The sequence below is a fragment of the Coloeus monedula genome (assembly GCF_965178545.1).
Source record: "Coloeus monedula genome assembly, chromosome: 40".
NCBI classification, from domain to species: domain Eukaryota; kingdom Metazoa; phylum Chordata; class Aves; order Passeriformes; family Corvidae; genus Coloeus; species Coloeus monedula.
In genome coordinates this window covers 587,185-610,902 of record NC_138820.1, presented here as the reverse complement: position 1 = coordinate 610,902, position 23,718 = coordinate 587,185, and the positions used below count along the sequence as shown (strand labels likewise).

Genomic DNA, 23,718 nt, shown 5'->3' with positions numbered 1-23,718 from the left:
GAAGGGATGGGGGAGGAGGAGGAGGGGCCAAGATGGCCGACAAGATGGCCACCAGGGATTAAAAATGGCCACCAAGATGGCCACCAGGGTTTAAAGATGGCCGACAAGATGGCGGCTGGGTGGGTTCTTCTATGGGCACTGGGATCCAAGATGGCCGCCGGGTGTTGGTAGGGGCAGGGGGATTCAAGATGGCTGCCGAGGGTCAAAGATGGCCACTGAGGGAGCAAAGATGGCCACCAAAATGGTCACCAAGGGATTAAAGATGGCCACCAAAATGGTCACCAGGGTTTAAAGATGGCCGCCAAGATGGCCACTAGGGATTAAAGATGGTCACCAAGATGGCCGCCAGCTCCTCCTGTGGGCAGCAGAATCCAAGATGGCCACCCAGTTGCCATGGTAACAGCACCATCCAAGATGGCCACCAGGCCCGGTCACCGCTACCAATGGGGAGCCAAGATGGCCGCCAGCGGCCACCATATTTGGCTGGGGGCGGGGCCATCTTGGCCCTGTCAGCCAATGGCTCTGCGAGAATCTTGGCAGCCATCTTGGGCCTCATTTGCATAATGACGGCCATCTTGGCCAGCCCAGCCAATGGCAGCCTTGCTCCACAATCACTTTGTCGGCCATCTTGGACCTCATTTGCATAATGACGGCCATCTTGGCCAGCTCAGCCAATGGCAGCCTTGCCCCACAATCACTTTGTCGGCCATCTTGGACCTCATTTGCATAATGACAGCCATCTTGGCCAGCTCAGCCAATGGCAGCCTTGCCCTTCCACCATGTTGGTGGCCATCTTGAACCTCATTTGCATAATGACGGCCATCTTGGCCAGCTCAGCCAATGGCAGCCTTGCCCCACAATCACTTTGTCGGCCATCTTGGACCTCATTTACATAATGACGGCCATCTTGGCCAGCTCAGCCAATGGCAGCCTTGCCCTTCCACCATGTTGGCAGCCATCTTGCCCTCGACCAACCCCCATCTGCTGCTGCCATCTTGCTCCTGACTTACCCAACCAACATCAGCCATCTTGGTGTGCTGGCGGCCATCTTGATCCCACCAGAACCAACGGCAGCCATTTTTACCCCAACCAACGCCGCCATGTCCTTTACAGCGGCGGCCATCTTGCTCCCCACAACCCAACCAGCGTCAGCCATCTTGGCTGCCCTCCTGGTGGCCATCTTCAGCTCAACCAAACCGCAGCCACCCTGCCGTGCAGCACGGTGGCCATCTTGGTTACCATCCCTACACCCCGTGGCGGCCATCTTGACCCCAAACCCTGCTCAGCACCAACCCCACTGTGGCAGCCATCTTGCTCGTTACCCCCACAACCCACAGCGGCCATCTTGGCACGCGGCCCGGCAGCCATCTTGGCCTCCCCTAATATCAACAAACCACCTACAAAACCCTCCCAAAAAACACCTTAACCGCCACCAAATTTCCCTAAAACTGCGCCAAGGCGGCGATTTTTGGGGACAAAACACGGACATTCGGGACACGAGGGAGGACGGAGGGGACGAGCCAGGGCCCTACTACACCGTTTAATAGATTTATCATATAAAAAATATCTATGTACATTTATTATTCTTAGATTAGGAGCATCCCGACGGGGGCAGGGAGGGGGATTAGACCCGAGCGGGGGGCGGCGGCGGCGGCGGTGTGGGGGGAGGAACCGGGGGGCTACGGGGAGGTCCAGGGGGGGTCAGTCGCGGTTGATCCGGAGGCGGAAGGCGACGCGGCCGGCGAATTTGTCGCGCTCGTCGTCGGTGCGGAGCCCGGCGGCGTTGAGCCGACATTCCACGTGGTGGTCCACGTTGGCCGTGGCGTTGTAGAACTGGACGGCCACCACCGGCTGCGTGTAGTTCACCTGTGGGGGGGGGACAAAAAAATGGGGGGAAAAGGTGTGGGTGGAGCGGAAAAATTCCCGGTTTTTAGGGATTTGGGGTTTTGGTTGGAGGGGGGGTAATATCCGCATTGCCAAGGACTGGGGTGATCCCCAAAACTCGCGTTCCCCATGATTCCGGTGTCCAGAGGATCCCAAAAATCTCGATTTCCAGGGATTTGGGGGTTTGGGGAGTCCCAAATGCTCCTCCCGAAGAGGGATCCAAGTGGCCACGGGGACAAAGTCTCCGTTGCCAGGGATCCAGGAGCTCCCAAATCCCCTCGAAAAGGGATCCGGGGGTGTCCAGGGGGGTTCAATCCCCACTTTCCGGGAGACTGAGGAGTCCTGGGGCTGCCCACACCCCCCCAGGGGGATCCTGAACTTCCCGAAAAAAACTCCTCAAAACCCCTTGGGGGTGTCCCAAATCTCCAGGAAACCCCCCCCAAAACCCCTCGGGAGATCCCAAAGTTCCAGGAAACTCCCCCAAAACCCCTCGGGGAGATCCCAAACCACCAGGAAAAAACCCCAAACCCCTCAGGGTGATCCCAAGCTTCCAGGAAAAAGCCCCAAAACTCCTCAGGGACAATCCCAAACCTCCAGGAAATCCCCAAAACCCCTCAGGGGGATCCCAAACCTCCAGGAAAAAACCCCCAAACCCCTCGGGAAGATCCCAAACCACCAGGAAAAAACCCCAAAACCCCTCAGGGGGATCCCAGGTATCCATGAACCCCCTCCCACCGGGATTTTGGGACCCCTCCCAACCCTCCCAGAGGGATCCAAGGTTTTGGGGTCTCTCCATGCCCTCTTGGATGTGTCCCAAACCTCCAGGAAACCCCCCCAAAACCCCTCAGGGTGATCCCAAATCTCCAGGAAACCCCCCCAAAACCCCTCAGGGGGATCCCAAACTTCCAGGATAAAACCCCAGAACCCCCCGGGGAGATCCCAAACTTCCAGGAAACCCCCCCAAAACCCCTCAGGGGGATCCCAAACTTCCAGGAAACCCCCCCAAAACCCCTCGGGAGATCCCAAAGCTCCAGGAAACTCCCCCAAAACCCCTCAGGGTGATCCCAAGCTTCCAGGAAAAAACCCCAAAACCCCTCAGGGGGATCCCAGGTATCCATGAACCCCCTCCCACCGGGATTTTGGGACCCCTCCCAACCCTCCCAGAGGGATCCAAGGTTTTGGGGTCCCCCCTCCCCGGGGCTCTCGGGGTTCCGGGCTCACGTGGACTCGTTTTCCGTAGTACGGGAAGTACATGAGGTCGATGGAGCCGTTGGGGGGGAAGAGCTGCATGGGGCCCAGCAGGGCCGCGTCCTCCTCACGCTGTGGGGCGGGGGGGACACATGGGGGTCCCCAAATGTCCCCTGGGGGTGGGGGGACCACCCCAACCCTCTCGGCGTTCCCCCAATGTCCCCAACCCTCCCAAAACGCCTCGGGGAGATCCCAAATCTCCAGGAAACCCCCCTAAAACCTCTCGGGGAGATCCCAAACCTCCAGGAAACCCCCCTAAAACCGCTCGGGGAGATCCCAAATCTCCAAGAAAAAACCCCAAAACCCCTCGGGGAGATCCCAAACCTCCAGGAAACCCCCCCCCCAAAACCCTTTGGGGATCCCAAACCTTCAGGAAACCCCCCCAAAACCCTTTGGGGATCCCAAATCTCCAGGAAACCCCCCCAAAACCCCTTGGGGAGATCCCAAATCTCCAGGAAACCCCCCCAAAACCCCTTGGGGAGATCCCAAACCTTCAGGAAACCCCCCCAAAACCCTTTGGGGATCCCAAATCTCCAGGAAACCCCCCCAAACCCCTCGGGGAGATCCCAAACCTCCAGGAAACCCCCCCAAACCCCCTCGGGGAGATCCCAAATCTCCAGGAAACCTCCCCAAAACCCTTTGGGGATCCCAAATCTCCAGGAAACCCCCCCAAAACCCCTTGGGGGTGTCCCAAATCTCCAGGAAACCCCCCCAAAACCCCTCGGGGAGATCCCAAATCTCCAGGAAACCCCCCCCCCCCCCAAAACCCCTTGGGGAGATCCCAAACCTTCAGGAAACCCCCCCAAAACCCTTTGGGGATGTCCCAAATCTCCAGGAAAAAACCCCAAAACCCCTCGGGGAGATCCCAAACCTCCAGGAAACCCCCCCAAACCCCCTCGGGGAGATCCCAAATCTCCAGGAAACCTCCCCAAAACCCCTTGGGGGTGTCCCAAATCTCCAGGAAACCCCCCAAAAACCCCTTGGGGAGATCCCAAACCTTCAGGAAACCCCCCCAAAACCCTTTGGGGATGTCCCAAATCTCCAGGAAAAACCCCAAAACCCCTCGGGGAGATCCCAAACCTTCAGGAAACCTCCCCAAAACCCTTTGGGGATCCCAAATCTCCAGGAAACCCCCCCAAAACCCCTCGGGGAGATCCCAAATCTCCAGGAAAAAACCCCAAAACCCCTTGGGGAGATCCCAAACCTCCAGGAAACCCCCCCCCAAAACCCTTTGGGGATCCCAAACCTTCAGGAAACCCCCCCAAAACCCTTTGGGGATCCCAAATCTCCAGGAAAAAACCCCAAAACCCCTCGGGGAGACCCCAAATCTCCAGGAAAAAACCCCAAAACCCCTTGGGAGATCCCAAATCTCCAGGAAACCCCCCCAAAACCCCTCGGGGAGATCCCAAATCTCCAGGAAAAAACCCCAAAACCCCTCGGGGAGATCCCAAACCTCCAGGAAACTCCCCCAAAACCCCTCGGGGAGACCCCAAATCTCCAGGAAACTCCCCCAAAACCCCTCCCCTCTTAAATATCAACCCCAACCCCTCGGAAATTCTCCCCAAAAGATCTTTAGGGACCCTAAAAATCCCTAAAAAACCTCCCGGACCCCTCCCCCAAATATTCCCAGGACCTCCCCAAATCCTCTCAGGATCATCCCCCCTAAAATCTCCCCTCAAATGTTCCCCCCCCCCAAAAAAAGACCCCGATACCCCCTGAGACCCCCAAAATCATCCCTAAATACCCCCCTGACCCCCCCAAAATACCCCCAGGACCACGCCCCCCCCAAATACCCCCGGAACCCCCCCCCAAAATACCCCCTAAGGACGCCCCCCCCTTTAAATCCCCTCCCCCAAAGGCCTCCCCACCCCAGACACCCCCCCCGGGACCCCCCAAATTCCCCCTGGACCCCCCTAAATTCCCAAATCCCCCCCAAAATCCGCCCAAATCCTCCCCAAGCCCCCCCAAAATTCCCCCAAATCACCCCAGTACCCCTCAAAATCTCCCCAATTCCCCCCCCCAGCCCCTGAGTGCCCCCCAAACCCCCCCCCCAAAAAAAGTCCCTCGCTCTCCCCCAGGCCCCCCCAGTGCCCCCCAGTATCCCCAGTGTCCCCCTGGTGTCCCCAGATCCCCCCCCAAGGACCCCCATTTGCCCCCCCAGTGCCCCCCAGTTTGTCCCAGTGCCCCCCAGTTTGACCCAGTGCCTCCCAGTGTCCCCCAGTTTGTCCCAGCGCCCCCCCAGTGCCCCTTTGATGTCCTTAAACCCCTCTGGGGACCCCCATATTGCCCCCCCAGTTTGTCCCAGTTTGACCCAGTGCCCCCCAGTTTGACCCAGTGCCCCCCAGTGTCCCCCAGTTTGACCCAGTGCCCCCCAGTTTGTCCCAGCGCCCTCCCAGTGCCCCTTTGATGTCCCTAAACCTCTCTGGGGACACCCACATTCCCCCCCCCCAGTTTGTCCCAGTGCCCCCCCAGTGTCCCCCAGTTTGTCCCAGTGCCCCCCCAGTGTCCCCCTGGTGTCCCCAAATCCCCCCCCAAGGACCCACATTTGCCACCCCAGTGTTCCCCAGTTTGTCCCAGTGTCCCCCAGTTTGATCCAGTGCCCCCTCCCAGTGTCCCCCAGTTTGTACCAGTGCCCCCCCAGTGCCCCTTTGATGTCTCTAAACCACTCTGGGGACCCCCATATTGCCCCCCCAGTTTGTCCCAGTTTGTCCCAGTGTCCCCCAGTTTGACCCAGTGCCCCCCAGTGTCCCCCAGTTTGTCCCAGTGCCCCCCCAGTGCCCCTTTGATGTCTCTAAACTCCTCCGGGGACCCCCATATTCCCCCCCCAGTGCCTCCCAGTTTGTCCCCGTGCCCCCCCAGTGTCCCCCAGTTTGTCCCAGTGTCCCCCAGTTTGTCCCAGTGCCCCCCCCAGTGCCCTTACGGTGGTGGCCGAGTGTCCCTGGGCCCCGCGGGCAGCGAGAGAGAGACGGTCAGAGGGACACGGGGACATTGGGGACATCAGGGGGACATCGGGGACACTGGGTGGCAGCAGGACAGGGACACTGGGGACACTGGGGACACTGGGGACATTGGGGGCATTGGGGGACACTGGGGACACTGGGGACACTGGGGACACTGGGTGGCAGCAGGACAGGGACACTGGGGACACTGGGGACACTGGGGACACTGGGGACATGGGACAGGGACACAGGGGGCATTGGGGACACTGGGGACATCAGGGGGACATTGGGGACACTGGGTGGCAGCAGGACAGGGACACTGGGGACAGCGCTGGGGACACGGGATAGGGACACTGGGGATGCTGGGGACATCAGGGGACATTGGGGACATTGGGGGGACATTGGGGGCACTGGGGACACTGGGGACACTGGGGACATGGGACAGGGACATTGGGGACACTGGGGACATCGGGGGAACATTGTGGGGACATCATGGGGGCATTGGGGACATTGGGTGGCAGCAGGACAGGGACACTGGGGACACTGGGGACACTGGGGACATCGTGGGGACATCAGGGGACATTGGGTGGCAGCAGGACAGGGACACTGGGGACAGCGCTGGGAACACGGGATAGGGACACTGGGGATGCTGGGGACATCAGGGGGACATTGGGGACATTGGGGGGACATTGGGGGCACTGGGGACACTGGGGACACTGGGGACATGGGACAGGGACACGGACATTGGGGACACTGGGGACATCGGGGGAACATTGTGGGGACATCATGGGGGCATTGGGGACATTGGGGGGACATTGGGGGGACATTGGGGACATTGAGGGGGACATTGGGGACACAGGATGGGGACACTGGGGACATTGGGAACATCAGGGGACATTGGGGACATTGAGGACATTGGGGACACTGGACAGGGACACTGGGGACACCACAGGGACATCGGGGACATCAGGGGGACATTGGGGACATTGGGGACATTGGGGACACCACGGGGACACCACGGGGACATTGGGTGGCAGCAGGACAGGGACACTGGGGACACTGGGGACATTGGGGACATTGGGGACACTGGGGACACTGGGGACATTGGGGACACCACGGGGACATCGGGGACATCAGGGGGACATTGGGGACATCGTGGGGACATTGGGGACACCCAGCAGGATTTGGGGATGAATCCACCAGATTTTGGGGGCACCCAGCGAGATTTTGGGGGCTGAAAATTGGGGATTTTGGGACACTTGGAAGCGTTTTCGGGCTGAGCAGAATCGACTTTGGGGCACCCGGAAGGATTTTGGGGTGGAATGATGGGGTTTTGGGGGCATTTACCGGGATTTTTTGGGGTGAAAAGAGCACATTTTGGGATTCCTAGAGAGGTTTTGGGATGAATCTTCCCGATTTTGGGATTCCTAGAGGGGTTTTGGGGTGAAACAAGTGGATTTTAGGATCCTTTAGCGGGATTTTGGGGTGAAACGAGGCTATATTGGAATTCTTAGAGGGATTTTGGGGTGAAACGAGCAGATTTTGGGATTCCTAAAGGAATTTTGGGATGAAATTAGTGGATTTTGGGACTCCTAGAAGGATTTTGGGGTGAAACAAGTGGGGTTTGGGATGCTCCAGATGGATTTTGGGGTGAAACAAGTGGATTTTTGGATTCTTAAGAGGGATTTGGGGGTAAAATAATTGGATTTTGGAATTCCTAGAGGAATTTTGGGATGAAATAAGTGGAGTTTAGGACTTAGAAGGATTTGGGAGGGGATTTACCCAATTCTAGGAGTTCTGAAGAACTTTTGGGCTGAAATCAGAGGATTTGGGGATTCCTAGAGGGATTTTCGGGCGAAACAAGCGGGTTTTGAATTCCTAGAGAAACTTTGGGATCAAATACGTGGATTTCGGGGATTCCTAGAGGGATTTTGGGATGAAAGGACGGGATTTTGGGATGCTCCAGAGGGACCCCCCCCTCCCCTTACCGGGTCACCCTTGGTCCGGGGCCGCTGGGCAGAGACAAGAGACAGTGAGGGGACATTGGGGGGACATTGGGGACATTGGGGGGACATTGGGGACATTGGGGACATTGGGGGACATTGGGGGACATTGGGGACATTGGGGACATTGGGGACATTGGGGGGACATTGGGGGGACATTGGGGGGACATTGGGGGACATTGGGGGACATTGGGGACATTGGGGGGACATTGGGGGGACATTGGGGGGACATTGGGGGACATTGGGGGACATTGGGGACATTGAGGGGGACATTGGGGGGACATTGGGGACATTGGGGAACATTGGGGGGACATTGGGGGGACATTGGGGGGACATTGGGGGACATTGGGGACATTCGGGGACATTGAGGGGACATTGGGGGACATTGGGGGGACATTGGGGACATTGGGGACATTGAGGGACATTGGGGACACTGGGGACATTGGGGGACATTGGGGGGACATTGGGGACATTGGGGACATTGGGGGACATTGGGGACATTGAGGGGACATTGGGGACATTGGGGACATTGAGGGGGACATTGGGGGGACATTGGGGGACATTGGGGGACATTGGGGACATTGGGGACATTGGGGGACATTGGGGGGACATTGGGGGACATTGGGGGACATTGGGGACATTGGGGGGACATTGGGGGGACATTGGGGGACATTGGGGACATTGAGGGGGACATTGAGGACATTGGGGACATTGGGGACATTGAGGGGGACATTGGGGGGACATTGGGGGGACATTGAGGGGACATTGAGGGGACATTGGGGACATTGGGGACATTGAGGGGACATTGGGGGACATTGGGGACATTGAGGGGACATTGGGGGACATTGAGGGACATTGGGGGACATTGGGGACATTGGGGACATTGGGGACATTGAGGGGGACATTGGGGGGACATTGGGGACATTGGGGGACATTGGGGGGACATTGGGGACATTGAGGGGGAGATTGGGGACATTGGGGGGACATTGGGGGGACATTGGGGGGACATTGGGGGGACATTGGGGGGACATTGGGGGGACATTGAGGGGGACATTGAGGGGGACATTGGGGACATTGGGGACATTGAGGGGGACATTGAGGGGACATTGGGGGGACATTGGGGACATTGGGGACATTGGGGGACATTGGGGACATTGGGGGACATTGGGGGGACATTGGGGGGACATTGGGGACATTGAGGGGGACATTGGGGGACATTGGGGACATTGGGGGGACATTGGGGACATTGAGGGGACATTGGGGGGACATTGGGGGACATTGGGGGACATTGGGGACATTGGGGACATTGGGGGGACATTGGGGGGACATTGGGGACATTGAGGGGACATTGGGGGACATTGGGGACATTGGGGACATTGGGGGGACATTGGGGGACATTGGGGACATTGGGGACATTGGGGGACATTGGGGACATTGGGGGGACATTGGGGACATTGGGGACATTGGGGGACATTGGGGGACATTGGGGACATTGGGGACATTGGGGACATTGGGGGGACATTGGGGGGACATTGGGGGGACATTGGGGGACATTGGGGGACATTGGGGACATTGGGGGGACATTGGGGGGACATTGGGGGGACATTGGGGGACATTGGGGACATTGAGGGGGACATTGGGGGGACATTGGGGACATTGGGGAACATTGGGGGGACATTGGGGGGACATTGGGGGGACATTGGGGGACATTGGGGACATTCGGGGACATTGAGGGGACATTGGGGGACATTGGGGGGACATTGGGGACATTGGGGACATTGAGGGACATTGGGGACACTGGGGACATTGGGGGACATTGGGGGGACATTGGGGACATTGGGGACATTGGGGGACATTGGGGACATTGAGGGGACATTGGGGACATTGGGGACATTGAGGGGGACATTGGGGGGACATTGGGGGACATTGGGGGACATTGGGGACATTGGGGGACATTGGGGGGACATTGGGGGACATTGGGGGACATTGGGGACATTGGGGGACATTGGGGGGACATTGGGGGACATTGGGGGGACATTGGGGGGATTGAGGGGGACATTGGGGACATGGGGGGCACAGAGAGGGGACACTGAGGGGACATTGAGGGCACATTGGGGACATTGGGGGGACATTGAGGAGGGACATTTGGGGACACTGTGGGGACACCCTGAAGTGCCATGGGGGGACGCCGATGACACTGGGGGACACTGGGGGTGACAGAGGGGGACATTCGGGGACACCTGAGGTGCCATGGGGACACTGGGGGTGACAGAGGTGACATTCGGGGACACAGAGGAGAACACGGGGACGTTGAAGGTGACACTGGGAGGGTGACACTGGGAGGGGTTGGTGACACTGGGGGTGACAATGGGAGGGTGACACTGGGGGACATTGGGGGACACTGGGGGGGTGACACTGGGGGGGGGTTGGTGACACTGGGGGACACTGGGGGTGACAATGGGAGGGTGACACTGGGGGACATTGGGGGACACTGGGGGTGACACTGGGGGGGGTTAGTGACACTGGGGGTGACACTGGGGGGGTGACACTGGGGGGGTGACACTGGGAGGGGTTTGGTGACACTGGGGGACACTGGGGGTGACACTGGGGGGGGGTTTGGTGACACTGGGAGGGGTTTGGTGACACTGGGGGGACACTGGGGGTGACACTGAGGGTGACACTGGGAGGGTGACACTGGGGGGGGTTGGTGACACTGGGGGACACTGGGGGTGACACTGGGGGACACTGGGGGGTGACACTGGGGGGGGTTGGTGACACTGGGGGACACTGGGGGTGACACTGGGAGGGTGACACTGGGGGGGGTTGGTGACACTGGGGGACACTGGGGGTGACACTGGGGGACACTGGGGGGTGACACTGGGAGGGGTTTGGTGACACCGGGGGTGACACTGAGGGTGACACTGGGAGGGTGACACTGGGGGGGGTTTGGTGACACTGGGGGGAGTTTGGTGACACTGGGGGACACTGGGGGTGACACTGGGGGGGGGTTTGGTGACACTGGGGGGGTGACACTGGGAGGGGTTTGGTGACACTGGGGGACACTGGGGGTGACACTGGGGGGGGTTTGGTGACACTGGGAGGGGTTTGGTGACACTGGGGGACACTGGGGGTGACACTGGGGGGGGTTTGGTGACACTGGGAGGGGTTTGGTGACACTGGGGGACACTGGGGGTGACACTGGGGGGGGGTTTGGTGACACTGGGAGGGGTTTGGTGACACTGGGGGACACTGGGGGTGACACTGGGAGGGTGACACTGGGAGGGTGACACTGGGGGGGGTTGGTGACACTGGGGGGGGGTTGGTGACACTGGGGGACACTGGGGGGTGACACTGGGGGGTGACACTGGGGGGGGGTTTGGTGACACTGGGGGGGTGACACTGGGAGGGGTTTGGTGACACTGGGGGACACTGGGGGTGACACTGGGGGGGGTTTGGTGACACTGGGAGGGGTTTGGTGACACTGGGGGACACTGGGGGTGACACTGGGGGGGGGTTTGGTGACACTGGGAGGGGTTTGGTGACACTGGGGGACACTGGGGGTGACACTGGGAGGGTGACACAGGGGGGGGTTGGTGACACTGGGGGACACTGGGGGTGACACTGGGGGACACTGGGTGACACTGGGGGGGGTTTGGTGACACCGGGGGTTGGGGGGTTGGGGACACCGGGAGGGGACGGTGACGTCACCTTGGCGGCGCAGACGATGTTGATGCTCTTGTTCTTCCCCGGGAAGAAGTTGATGACCTGTGGGACCAGTACGGACCAGTATGAACCAGTATGGACCAGTATACACCAGTATAAACCAGTATGGACCAGTATGGACCAGTATAAACCAGTATGGACCAGTATACACCAGTACAGACCAATATGGTCCAGCATGAACCAGTATGGACCAGTATACACCAGTATAAACCAGTATGGACCAGTATACACCAGTACAGACCAATATGGTCCAGCATGAACCAGTATGGACCAGTATACACCAGTAGAAACCAGTATGGACCAGTACCGACCAGTACAGACCAGTAGGGACTAGTAGGGACCAGTACAGATCGGTATAGACCAGTATGAACCAGTGCAAACCAGTACTGACCAGTATGGACCAGTATGAATGGGTATGGACCAGTACAGATCAGTATGAACCAGTACAGACCAGTACTGACCAGTGTGGACCAGTATGAATGGGTATGGACCAGTACAGACCAGTATGGACTGGTATGGACCAGTATGAACTAGTACAGACCAATATGAGCCAGTAAGGACCAATATGGACCACTACAGACCAGTATGGACCAGTATGGATCAGTATAGACCACACCAACCAATATGAACCAGTAAGAACTGCTACGGACCAGTATGGACCAGTATGGACCAGTGCAGAGCATGCAGCTGCATTGAGCAGCAGCCTCCCAGTACTCCCAGTCCATCCCAGTCCCTCCCAGTACTCTCAGTGCCTCCCAGTGCCTCCCAGTCCATCCCAGTCCAACACCACTCACGGCCAAGCACCCCCAGACACCATCCCAGTCCCTCCCAGTGCCTCCCAGTCCATCCCAGTCCTATTCAACCCAATGATACAACACAATAACCATCAACAGTCACACTCCCAGTCCCTCCCAGTGCCTCCCAGTCCCTCCCAGTCCCATTCAACCCAACACACCACCACAACTGCCCACAGCCGCTCTCCCAGTGCCTTCCAGTGCTCCCAGTGCCTCCCAGTCCAACACAGCTCATGGCCAAGCACCACCAGGCATCACACCAGACACTGTCCAGCTCCTCCCAGTCCATCCCAATCTCTCCCAGTCCATCCCAGTCCCTCCCAGTCCATCCCAGTCCCATTCAACCCAACAATGCAACACAATAACTGCCCACAGTCACACTCCCAGTGCCTCCCAGTGCCTCCCAGTCCATCCCAGTCTTTCCCAGTCCAACACAACTCATGGCCATGGACCACCAGACATGATCCCAGTGCCTCCCAGTGCCTCCCAGTGCCTCCCAGTCCATCCCAGTCCCATTCAACCCAACAATACAACACAATAACCACCAACAATCACACTTCCAGTGCCTCCCAGTCCATCCCAGTCCATCCCAGTCCAACACAACTCCCGGCCAAGCACCACCAGACACCATCCCAGTCCCTCCCAGTGCCTCCCAGTCCAACCCAACTCACAACCAAGCACCACCAGACACCATCCCAGTCCCTCCCAGTGCCTCCCAGTCCCATTCAACCCAACAATACAACACAATAACCGCCAACAATCACACTCCCAGTGCCTCCCAGTGCCTCCCAGTGCCTCCCAGTCCCTCCCAGTCCAACACAACTCACAGCCAAGCACCACCAGACACCATCCCAGTCCCTCCCAGTGTCTCCCAGTGCCTCCCAGTCCATCCCAGTCCCATTCAACCCAACAACACAACACAATAACTGCCAACAATCACACTCCCAGTGCCTCCCAGTGCCTCCCAGTCCCTCCCAGTCCATCCCAGCACCTCCCAGTCCCTCCCAGTCCCTCCCAGTGCAACACAACTCACAACCAAGCACCACCAGACACCATCCCAGTGTCTCCCAGTGCCTCCCAGTCCATCCCAGTCCCATTCAACCCAACAATACAACACAATAACCGCCAACAATCACACTCCCAGTGCCTCCCAGTGCCTCCCAGTATCTCCCAGTCCCTCCCAGTCCCATTCAACCCAACATTACAACACAATAACCGCCAACAATCACACTCCCAGTGCCTCCCAGTGTCTCCCAGTCCATCCCAGTCCATCCCAGTCCCATTCAACCCAACAATACAACACATTAACTGCCAACAATCACACTCCCAGTGCCTCCCAGTGCCTCCCAGTATCTCCCAGTCCATCCCAGTCCCATTCAACCCAACAATACAACACATAACCACCAACAGTCACACTCCCAGTGCCTCCCAGTCCATCCCAGCACCTCCCAGTCCCTCCCAGTCCATCTCAGTCCAACACAACTCACGGCCAAGCACCACCAGACACCATCCCAGTGCCTCCCAGTGCCTCCCAGTCCATCCCAGTCCCATTCAACCCAACAATACAACACAATACCGCCAACAATCACACTCCCAGTGCCTCCCAGTGTCTCCCAGTCCATCCCAGTCCATCCCAGTCCCATTCAACCCAACATTACAACACAATAACCGCCAACAATCACACTCCCAGTGCCTCCCAGTCCATCCCAGTCCCATTCAACCCAACATTACAACACAATAACCACCAACAGTCACGCTCCCAGTCCCTCCCAGCACCTCCCAGTGGCCGCGGCTCACCCGGTTGACCTTGACGAGGACGCAGGGCTGGCCGGAGCCGTAGCCGTAGTCGCCGTGGGGGCCGAGGCCGGCGCAGGGCCCCAGCAGGGAGCGGTTGAAGCGACAGGCGCGCTTGGGGTAGTTGGGGACGCTGTCGTCCGGCTGCTCGTTGTAGCGGCCGGCCGGGCAGGCGGCGTTGCGGGCGGCCTGGACACTGTCGTTGTACGCTGCGGCCACAGGGCAGCGCTCAGGGGCTGACCAGTGCTGCCCAGTTTGGACTGGGAGCCACCCAGAGCCTGCCCGGTAGGGGTTTGGTCTATCCCAGTATGGGTTTGGTCCATCCCAGTGTGGGTTAGAGACATCCCAGTATTGGGTTAGAGTCATCCCAGTATGGGTTTGGTCCATCCCAGTATGGGTTTGGTCCATCCCAGTATGGGTTAGGGTCATCCCAGTCATCCCAGTGCTGCCCAGTATGGACTGGGAGCCACCCAGAGCCTGCCCAGTAGCGGTTTGGTCCATCCCAGTGTCGGTTAGGGTCATCCCAGTATGGGTTAGAGTCATCCCAGTATGAGATGGGTCATCCCAGTATGGGTTAGAGTCATCCCAGTATTGGATGGGTCATCCCAGTATGGGTTAGGGTCATCCCAGTATGAGATGGGTCATCCCAGTATGGGTTAGGGTCATCCCAGTATGGGTTAGAGTCATCCCAGTGCTGCCCAGTATGAACCGGGAGCCACCCAGAGCCCGCCCGGTAGCGGTTTGGTCCATCCCAGTATGGGTTTGGTCCATCCCAGTATGGGTAAAGGTCATCCCAGTATGGGTTACAGTCATCCCAGTATTGGATGGGTCATCCCAGTATGGGTTAGGGACATCCCAGTATGGGTTAGGGTCATCCCAGTATGGGTTAGGGTCATCCCAGGCATCCCAGTGCCGACCAGTATTGACTGGGAGCCACCCAGAGCCCGCCCGGTAGCGGTTTGGTCCATCCCAGTATGAGTTAGGGTCATCCCAGTATGAGATGGGTCATCCCAGTATGGGTTAGAGTCATCCCAGTATGGGTTAGGATCATCCCAGTATGGATTAGGATCATCCCAGTATGGATTAGGGTCATCCCAGTGCTGCCCAGTATGGACCGGGAGCCACCCAGAGCCCGCCCAGTAACGGTTTGGTCCATCCCAGTAAGGGTTAGGGTCATCCCAGTATCGGATGGGTCATCCCAGTATGGGTTAGGGTCATCCCAGTATGGGTTAGGGTCATCCCAGGCATCCCAGTGCTGACCAGTATGGACTGGGAGCCACCCGGAGCCCGCCCAGTAGTGGTTTGGTCCATCCCAGTATGGGTTTGGTCCATCCCAGTATGAGATGGGTCATCCCAGTATGGGTTAGGGTCATCCCAGTATGGGTTAGAGTCATCCCAGTGCTGCCCAGTATAACCGGGAGCCACCCAGAGCCCGCCCGGTAGTGGTTTGGTCCATCCCAGTATAGGTTTGGTCCATCCCAGTGTGGGTTAGGGTCCATCCCAGTATGGGTTAGGGTCCATCCCAGTATGGGTTAGGGTCATCCCAGGCATCCCAGTGCTGCCCAGTATGGACTGGGAGCCACCCAGAGCCTGCCCAGTAGCAGTTTGGTCCATCCCAGTATGGGTTTGGTCCATCCCAGCATGGGTTTGGTCCATCCCAGTGTGGGTTAGAGTCATCCCAGTATCGGATGGGTCATCCCAGTATGGGTTAGGGTCATCCCAGTATGAGATGGGTCATCCCAGTATGGGTTAGGGTCATCCCAGTATGAGATGGGTCATCCCAGTATTGGATGGGTCATCCCAGTAGCGGTTACGGTCATCCCAGTATGAGATGGGTCATCCCAGTATGGGACGGGTCATCCCAGTATGGGTTAGAGTCATCCCAGGCATCCCAGTGCTGCCCAGTATGGACTGGGAGCCACCCAGAGCCCGCCCGGTAGCGGTTTGGTCCATCCCAGTATGAGATGGGTCATCCCAGTATGGGTTAGGGTCATCCCAGTATGGGTTAAGGTCATCCCAGTATGGGTTTGTTCCATCCCAGTACGGGTTAGGGCCATCCCAGTATGGGTTAAGGTCATCCCAGTATGGGTTTGTTCCATCCCAGTATGGGTTAGGGCCATCCCAGTATGAGTTACTGCCCTCCTAGGACACCCCAAAATGGGGTTTGTTGCATCCCAGTATGGGTCAGGGCCATCCCAGTATGGGTCAGGGCCATCCCAGTATGGGTTAAGGCCATTCCAGTATAGGGCAGGGTCCTCCCAGTATGGGGTTGGGCCATCCCAGGGCACCCCAGTGTCCCAGTGCCCAGCAGCCCCTCCCAGTCCCCTCCCAGTCCCTCCCAGTCCCCTCCCAGTCCCTCCCAGTCCCCTCCTGGTACCCCACGCTTCTCTCCCAGTCCCTCCCAGTTCCCTCCCAGCCCCTCCCAGTCCCCTCCCAGTGCCTCCCAGTTCCTCCCAGTGCCTCCCAGTCCCCTCCCAGTCCCCTCCTGATACCCCACGCTTCTCTCCCAGTCCCTCCCAGTCCCTCCCAGTTCCCTCCCAGTCCCTCCCAGTTCCCTCCCAGTGCCTCCTAGTGCCTCCCAGTCCCTCCCAGTCCCCTCCCAGTCCCTCCCAGTCCCCTCCCAGTCCCTCCCAGTCCCTCCCAGTGCACTCACGCTCCAGGAACTGGTGCAGGGCTCTCACGTACTGGTGCCAGGTCTGGCTCTGGCTCACGTTGAAGGCGACATCGAGACCCTCGGTGCAGGGACGGATCATCAGCCCTGGGGACAGCGGGGACATCAGGGGACAGCGGGGGGGCAGCGGGGGGCAGCGGGGGGCAGCGGGGGGCATTGGGGGGCATTGGGGGGCATCGGGGGGCATTGGGGGGCATTGGGGACATTGAGGTCACAGGGGTCATCGGGGGGCATTGGGGGCATCAGGGGGCATTGGGGGGCATTGGGGACATCGGGGGGACATTGGGGACATTGGGGTCACAGGGGTCATCGGGGGGCATCAGGGGGGCATTGGAGACATCGGGGGGCATTGGGGTCATCGGGGGGGCATTGGGGACATTGAGGTCACAGGGGTCATCGGGGGGCATTGGGGGCATCAGGGGGCATCAGGGGGCATTGGGGACATCGGGGGGACATTGGGGTCACAAGGGACATCGGGGGCATTGGGGTCATTGGGGGGCATTGGGGGGACATCGGGGGCATTGGGGTCATTGGGGGGACATTGAGGGCATTGGGGGCATCGGGGGGACATTGGTAACATTGGGGTCATTGGGGGGGCATTGGGGTCATCGGGGTCACAGGGGGCATTGGGGTCACAGGGGGCATCGGGGACATCAGGGGGACATCGGGGGCATTGGGGGGACATTGGGGTCATTGGGGTCACAGGGGACATCAGGGACATTGGGGACACCGGGGGGGCATTGGGGGCATCAGGGGGACATTGGGGTCACAGGGGACATCGGGGGGCATTGGGGACATTGAGGGCATTGGGGGCATCGGGGGACATTGGGGACATTGGGGGGACATTGGGGTCATCGGGGTCACAGGGGGCATTGGGGTCACAGGGGGCATCAGGGACATTGGGGACACCGAGGGGCATTGGGGGCATCAGGGGGACATCGGGGGGCATTGGGGGCATTGGGGGCATGGAGGGCATTGGGGACATTGGGGGGGCATTGGGGTCATCGGGGTCACAGGGGGCATTGGGGACATTGGGGACAACGGGGACATCCGGGGGTCATTGGGGACACTGGGGGACATCAGGGGAACATCAGGGGGGCATTGGTGACATCGGTGACATTGGGGTCACAAGGGGAATCGGGGGGACATTGGGGGGACATTGGGGATATCAGGGGGGCATTGGGGGCATTGGGAACATTGGAGTCACAGGGGGACATCAGGGGGACATCGGGGGGACATTGGGGACATTGGGGTCACAAGGGGAATCGGGGGGGGCATTGGGGACATCAGGGGGGCATTGGGGGGACATCGGGGTCATCAGGGGGACATCAGGGGGGCATTGAGGGCATTGGGGACATCGGTGACATCAGGGGGGCATTGGGGACATCGGGAGACATTGGGGACATCGGGGACATCAGGGTCACAGGGGGCATTGGGGACATCGGGGTCACCGGGGGAGGTGGCATTGGGGGGTGACACAAGGGGGACACGGGGGGGGGGGGGGGGGGGAATCACCAGCCCTGGGGACACCAGGGGACACCAGGGGACATCGGGGGAGGTGGCATTGGGGTCACAGGGGGCATTAAGGTCACAGGGGGCATCGGGGACATTTGGGGACATCAGGGGGAGGTGGCATTGGGGTCACAGGGGGCATTGGGGTCACAGGGGGCATCGGGGGCATCGGGGACATTTGGGGACATCGGGGTCACAGGGGGGTGACATTGAGGGGACACGGGGGAGGCGCATCGGGGTCACGGGGGGAGGGGGTCACATGGAGTGGGGGGGGACACTGGGGACACACGGGGGGGTCGCAGTGACCCCAAACCTTCACCGCCCCCACCCCAAATCCCCCCCCCGCCCCCCCAGGTCCCTCATTCCAGGACCCCCATCCGGGACCCCTCCCCTCATTCCAGGACCCCCATCCAGGACCCCCATCCGGGACCCTCCCTCTCATTCCAGGACCCCCATCCGGGACCCCCCCCCTCATTCCAAGACCCCCATCCAGGACCCCCCCCTCATTCCAGGACCCCTCCCCCTCATTCCAAGACCCCCATCCAGGACCCTCTCTCTCATTCCAGGACCCCTCCCTCCTTCCAGGACCCCCATCCGGGACCCCCCTCATTCCAGGACCCCCATCCAGGACCCCTCCCCTCATTCCAGGACCCCCATCCAGGACCCCTCCCCTCCTTCCAGGACCCCCATCCAGGACCCCCCCCTCATTCCAGGACCCCCATCCGGGACCCCCCCCCCCTCATTCCAGGACCCCCATTCGGGACCCCCCCCCCTCCTTCCAGGACCCCCATCCAGGACCCCCCCCCTCATTCCAGGACCCCCATCCAGGACCCCCATCCGGGACCCCTCCTCTCATTCCAGGACCCCTCCTCTCATTCCAGGACCCCCATCCAGGACCCCCATCCAGGACCCTCCCCCTCCTTCCAGGACCCCCATCCAGGACCCCTCCTCTCATTCCAGGACCCCCCCCCTCATTCCAGGACCCCCATCCGGAACCCCCCCTCCTTCCAGGACCCCCATCCAGGACCCCTCCTCTCATTCCAGGACCCCCCCTCTCATTCCAGGACCCCCATCCAGGACCCCTCCTCTCATTCCAGGACCCCCCCTCTCATTCCAGGACCCCCATCCAGGACCCCTCCTCTCATTCCAGGACCCCCCCCCTCATTCCAGGACCCCCCCTCATTCCAGCCCCCCCGGGGGTCTCACCGGGGGTCAGCAGCCGGTCCTGGTACTTGGGCACGTGGGGGTCGACGCTCTGCAGCATCACCCACATGGTGAGGGCGAAGAGCCCGGCCAGGAACCCGTAAAACACCAGGTAGAACAGCAGGATCAGCCCTGGGGAGGGGGAAATTTGGGGGGGTCAGGACCCCTAAAAATGAACCCCCCAGGGTGAAAAACCCCCCCGGAGTCAGCGACCCAAAAATCCCCCCCCAAAAAGGGTGAAACGGCCCCAAAATAGTGAAGGAATCCGAGAATAAATCAGGTTGGAAGAGCAGGATCAGCCCTGAGGGGGGAAAAATTTGGGGGGGGTCAGGATCTCCTAAAAATCAACCCCCCCGGGGCCGGCGACCCCAGAATTCCCCCCAAAATGGGTGAAAAATCCCTAAAATTGGGGATAAATCCCAAAATAAATCACTCTGGAGGGGCAGGATCAGCCCTGGGGGGGGGGGGGGGGGGGAATTTGGGGGGGTCAGGACCCCCCAAAAATGAACCCCCCCAGGGGGAAAAAAAACCCAAAATTTCCCTGAGCCTTAAAATTCCTCCCAACCCCCCCCTAAATTTTAACAAATCCCCCCCCAAACTGCCCTGAAACCCCTCAAACTCGCCCCAAAATCGCCCCAAAGACACCCCAGAAGTTCCTCAATGGCATCAAAGCCCCCCAAAAAATTGTCCTTAAAGCCAAAAATGACCCCAAAATTCCGACGGGGACATCAAATACCCCCCAAAAACCACCCCAAGCCCCCCCAAAATTCCCCCATGAACACCAAATACCCCCCAAAATTGCCCTAAATACCCCCAAAATTTGCCCCCAAGCCCTAAAGACTCCCCCAAATGATACCAAATAACCCCAAAACTGCCCCAAATCTCCCCAAAAATCCAAGAAATCACCCCATTTATACGAAATACCCCAAAAAAACCTGCCCGGGCCACCCCAAAACCTCCCCAGACGACCCCAGAATCCCCGAAATATTCACAAAATTGCCCCGATGACGTCAAACACCCCCCCCCCCCCCAAACCACCCCAAAAACTTCTAAATTCCCCCCTAAATTGGTCTCGGGATCCCAAAATTGTCTCGAGAACACCAAGCACCCCAAAAAGGGCTCGCAGAGACCCCCCAAAAACCGCCCAAATTTCACCAAGAGCTTCAAATCACCCCCAAAATCGCTCCGAGAATGGAAAATACTCCACAAAAACTGCCCCGGCCACATCAAAGCGCCCCCAAAACGGTCCCAAATTCCCCCAAAAACTGCGCCGGTGACATTAAAGACCCCCCAGAATTCCACCCCCCCTCCCCAAGTCAACAAAACCTCCCCAAAATCGCCCCAGAGACCCCCCCCAAATAATCAGGAATTTGCCCCAAAAGCATCGAACACCCCCCGAAATTGCCCCAAATCCCCCCCCAATCCCTAAAAGCGCCTCGATGACATCAAAGAGCCCTCAAAGTGCCCCGAAACCCCCCGGAAACTGCCCCGAACTCCCCCAAAAGGGCTCCGAACCCCCAAAACTGCCCTGAGCACCCCAAAACGGCCCCGAACCCCCCTAAAAGGGCTCCGAACCCCCAAAACTGCCCTGAACACCCCAAATCTGCCCCGAACACCCCCAAATCTTCCCCGAACCCCCCCAAACGGCCCCGAACCCCTCAAAATCTTCCCCAAACACCCCAAATCTGCCCCGAACACCCCAAATCTTCCCCGAACACCCCAAATCTGCCCCGAACACCCCAAGTCTGCCCCGACCCCCCCCCCAAACTGCCCTGAACACCCCAAATCTGCCCCGAACACCCCAAATCTTCCCCGAACACCCCAAATCTGCCCCGAACACCCCAAGTCTGCCCCGACCCCCCCCCCAAACTGCCCTGAACACCCTAAATCTGCCCAGAATCCCCCCAAATCTGCCCTGAACAACCCAAATCTCCCCCGAACCCCCCCAAATCTGCCCTGAACCCCCCAAATCTGCCCCGAACACCCCAAATCTGCCCCGAACACCCCAAATCTGCCCTGAACACCCCAAATCTCCCCCGAAACACCCAAAATCTGCCCTGAACACCCCAAATCTCCCCCGAAACACCCCAAATCTGCCCCGAACACCCCAAAACTGCCCTGAACACCCCAAAACTGCCCCGAACCCCCCCCACACAACGGCCCCGAACACCCCAAAATCTGCCCCGAACACCCCAAATCTGCCCCGAACACCCCAAATCTGCCCTGAACACCCCAAATCTGCCCTGAACACCCCAAATCTCCCCCGAAACACCCCAAATCTGCCCTGAACACCCCAAATCTCCCCCGAACCCCCCCAAATCTCCCCCGAACCCCCCCAAATCCCCCCCCAATAACCTCAAACATCCCCCCCAAAAAAGACCCCCCCCTCCTTAAAACCCAACCCCCCCCACCCCAAAATCCCCCCAACTCCGAACATTCCCCCCCCCAAAAAAACGACCCCAACCCCATCCCCCCCTCTCCCCTCAACTCGCGGAACCCCCAAAATCCCCCCTAAATCCCCCCCCCAGACATTTAAATCCCCATCAGAGCCATCTGTCCCCGGGGGGGAGGCGGGGGGGCGGAATCATGGGGGGGTTTTGGGGGTTCCCTCTCTGTCTGACCCCAATTTTGGGGAGGGGGGGGGGTCCCAGGTTATGGGGAGGGGGTGGGGGCGGGGGGGTCCATCTGGTGTCCCCCCTCCTTCCCTGGGGTGGGGGGGGGTGGGGGGGTCCCCGTCGTTCCCATCCCCCACCCCCCGACCGTGACCTACTTTTGCAGCCACAGCGCGACAGATGGGGGGGGGGTGGGGGGCGGGAGTTGGGGGGGGGCCACAAGCCACCCCCGGGCCCCCTCCCCCCCTTTCCCATCCCCCACCCCCCCGCCCCCCCAATTTGTCCTCTTGAACCCCCAAATTCCCCTCCCCCCATCGCCGCCTCCTCGGGGCGGGGGGTTGGGGGTTCACCCCTATTCGACCCCCCCCCCCCGTAAAAAAAACGGAGGGAGGGGGTCTCAAATTTGAGGGGGGGGGGGTCTTGTGTTGATTCCTCTCCCCTCAAGAGGAGCCCCCCCACCCCAAAATCGCGGCTTTAAGAAGGGGGGGATCCCCCCAAATCCCACTCATTTTGGGGTGGGGGGTCCCCAAGGAACAGCCCCCCTCCCCCCCCCACGAGGTGCACCCCTGGGGGGGGGGGGGTGTCTCTGAGCAGCCCCCCCCCCCAATTTAATGGATGAAAGGGGGGCCCTTTGGACCCTCCCCTCCCCCCACATCGCCCCCATATTTGGGGACCCCTTCCCATCTCACCCCTATTTGGGGGAGGGGGGGGGGTCCTTATGCACCCCCCAACCCCATCGCACCCATTTTGGGGCTGGGGGGGGTCCCTAAACCCACAACCCACCCCTCACTTCAGCTGGGGGGGGTCGGGGGGTCGGTGTTGAGGTGAAGGATACAGGGGTGGGGGTCCCCCAAATTCCCCCTCATCAATTATTATCAATTATTCCACCCCCAATTAGAGGCGTGGGGGGGGGGGGGTATCCCAAGGGTGCCGCCCCCCTTCAACACCAAACCGAGGAGGGAGGGGGGAAAGGAGAGAGGGGTCGGGGTCCATCCCATCCCATCCCATCCCCCCCCACCTCCAAACTCACCCCAACTGGAACCAGTCCTGCCCAGGAACTGGCGGGTGCGGGGGTCCCAGAGGAACGCCCTCCACTCGGCCACCACCTGCCCGCAGCTTCGCTTCTCCTTGTCCCGCGCCATCTCAGGGGGGGCTCGGCCGCTCTGTCCCCTCCCCCCCCGACCCCCTGCTGCCCCCCCCCCACGCTGCTTTGCCCACCCCCCCCCCTCTTTAATCGCTGCCGCCGCTCCGGCTCCGCCCGCGCCGGGACTCGAACCCGCGACTCCCCTCGGCCGCCGCCGCGCTGCCCTTTATGGCCTCGGAGGCCACGCCCCC

General features: G+C 60.0%; 1 protein-coding gene across 1 annotated transcript; it reads right to left on the bottom strand.

Annotated features, from left to right (window-relative positions):
• Positions 1–1,701: 1,701 nt before the first annotated feature.
• On the bottom strand, positions 1,702–23,525 carry ATP1B2 (ATPase Na+/K+ transporting subunit beta 2; the record flags this gene model as incomplete). The annotated part of the gene is made up of 7 exons (XM_082300520.1): positions 1,702–1,866; positions 3,106–3,204; positions 11,783–11,839; positions 14,389–14,594; positions 17,039–17,143; positions 19,775–19,903; positions 23,414–23,525. 7 exons carry the CDS (start codon positions 23,523–23,525, stop codon positions 1,702–1,704), a joined length of 873 nt encoding a protein of 290 aa, XP_082156646.1.
• Between the last annotated feature and the right edge of the window lie 193 nt (positions 23,526–23,718).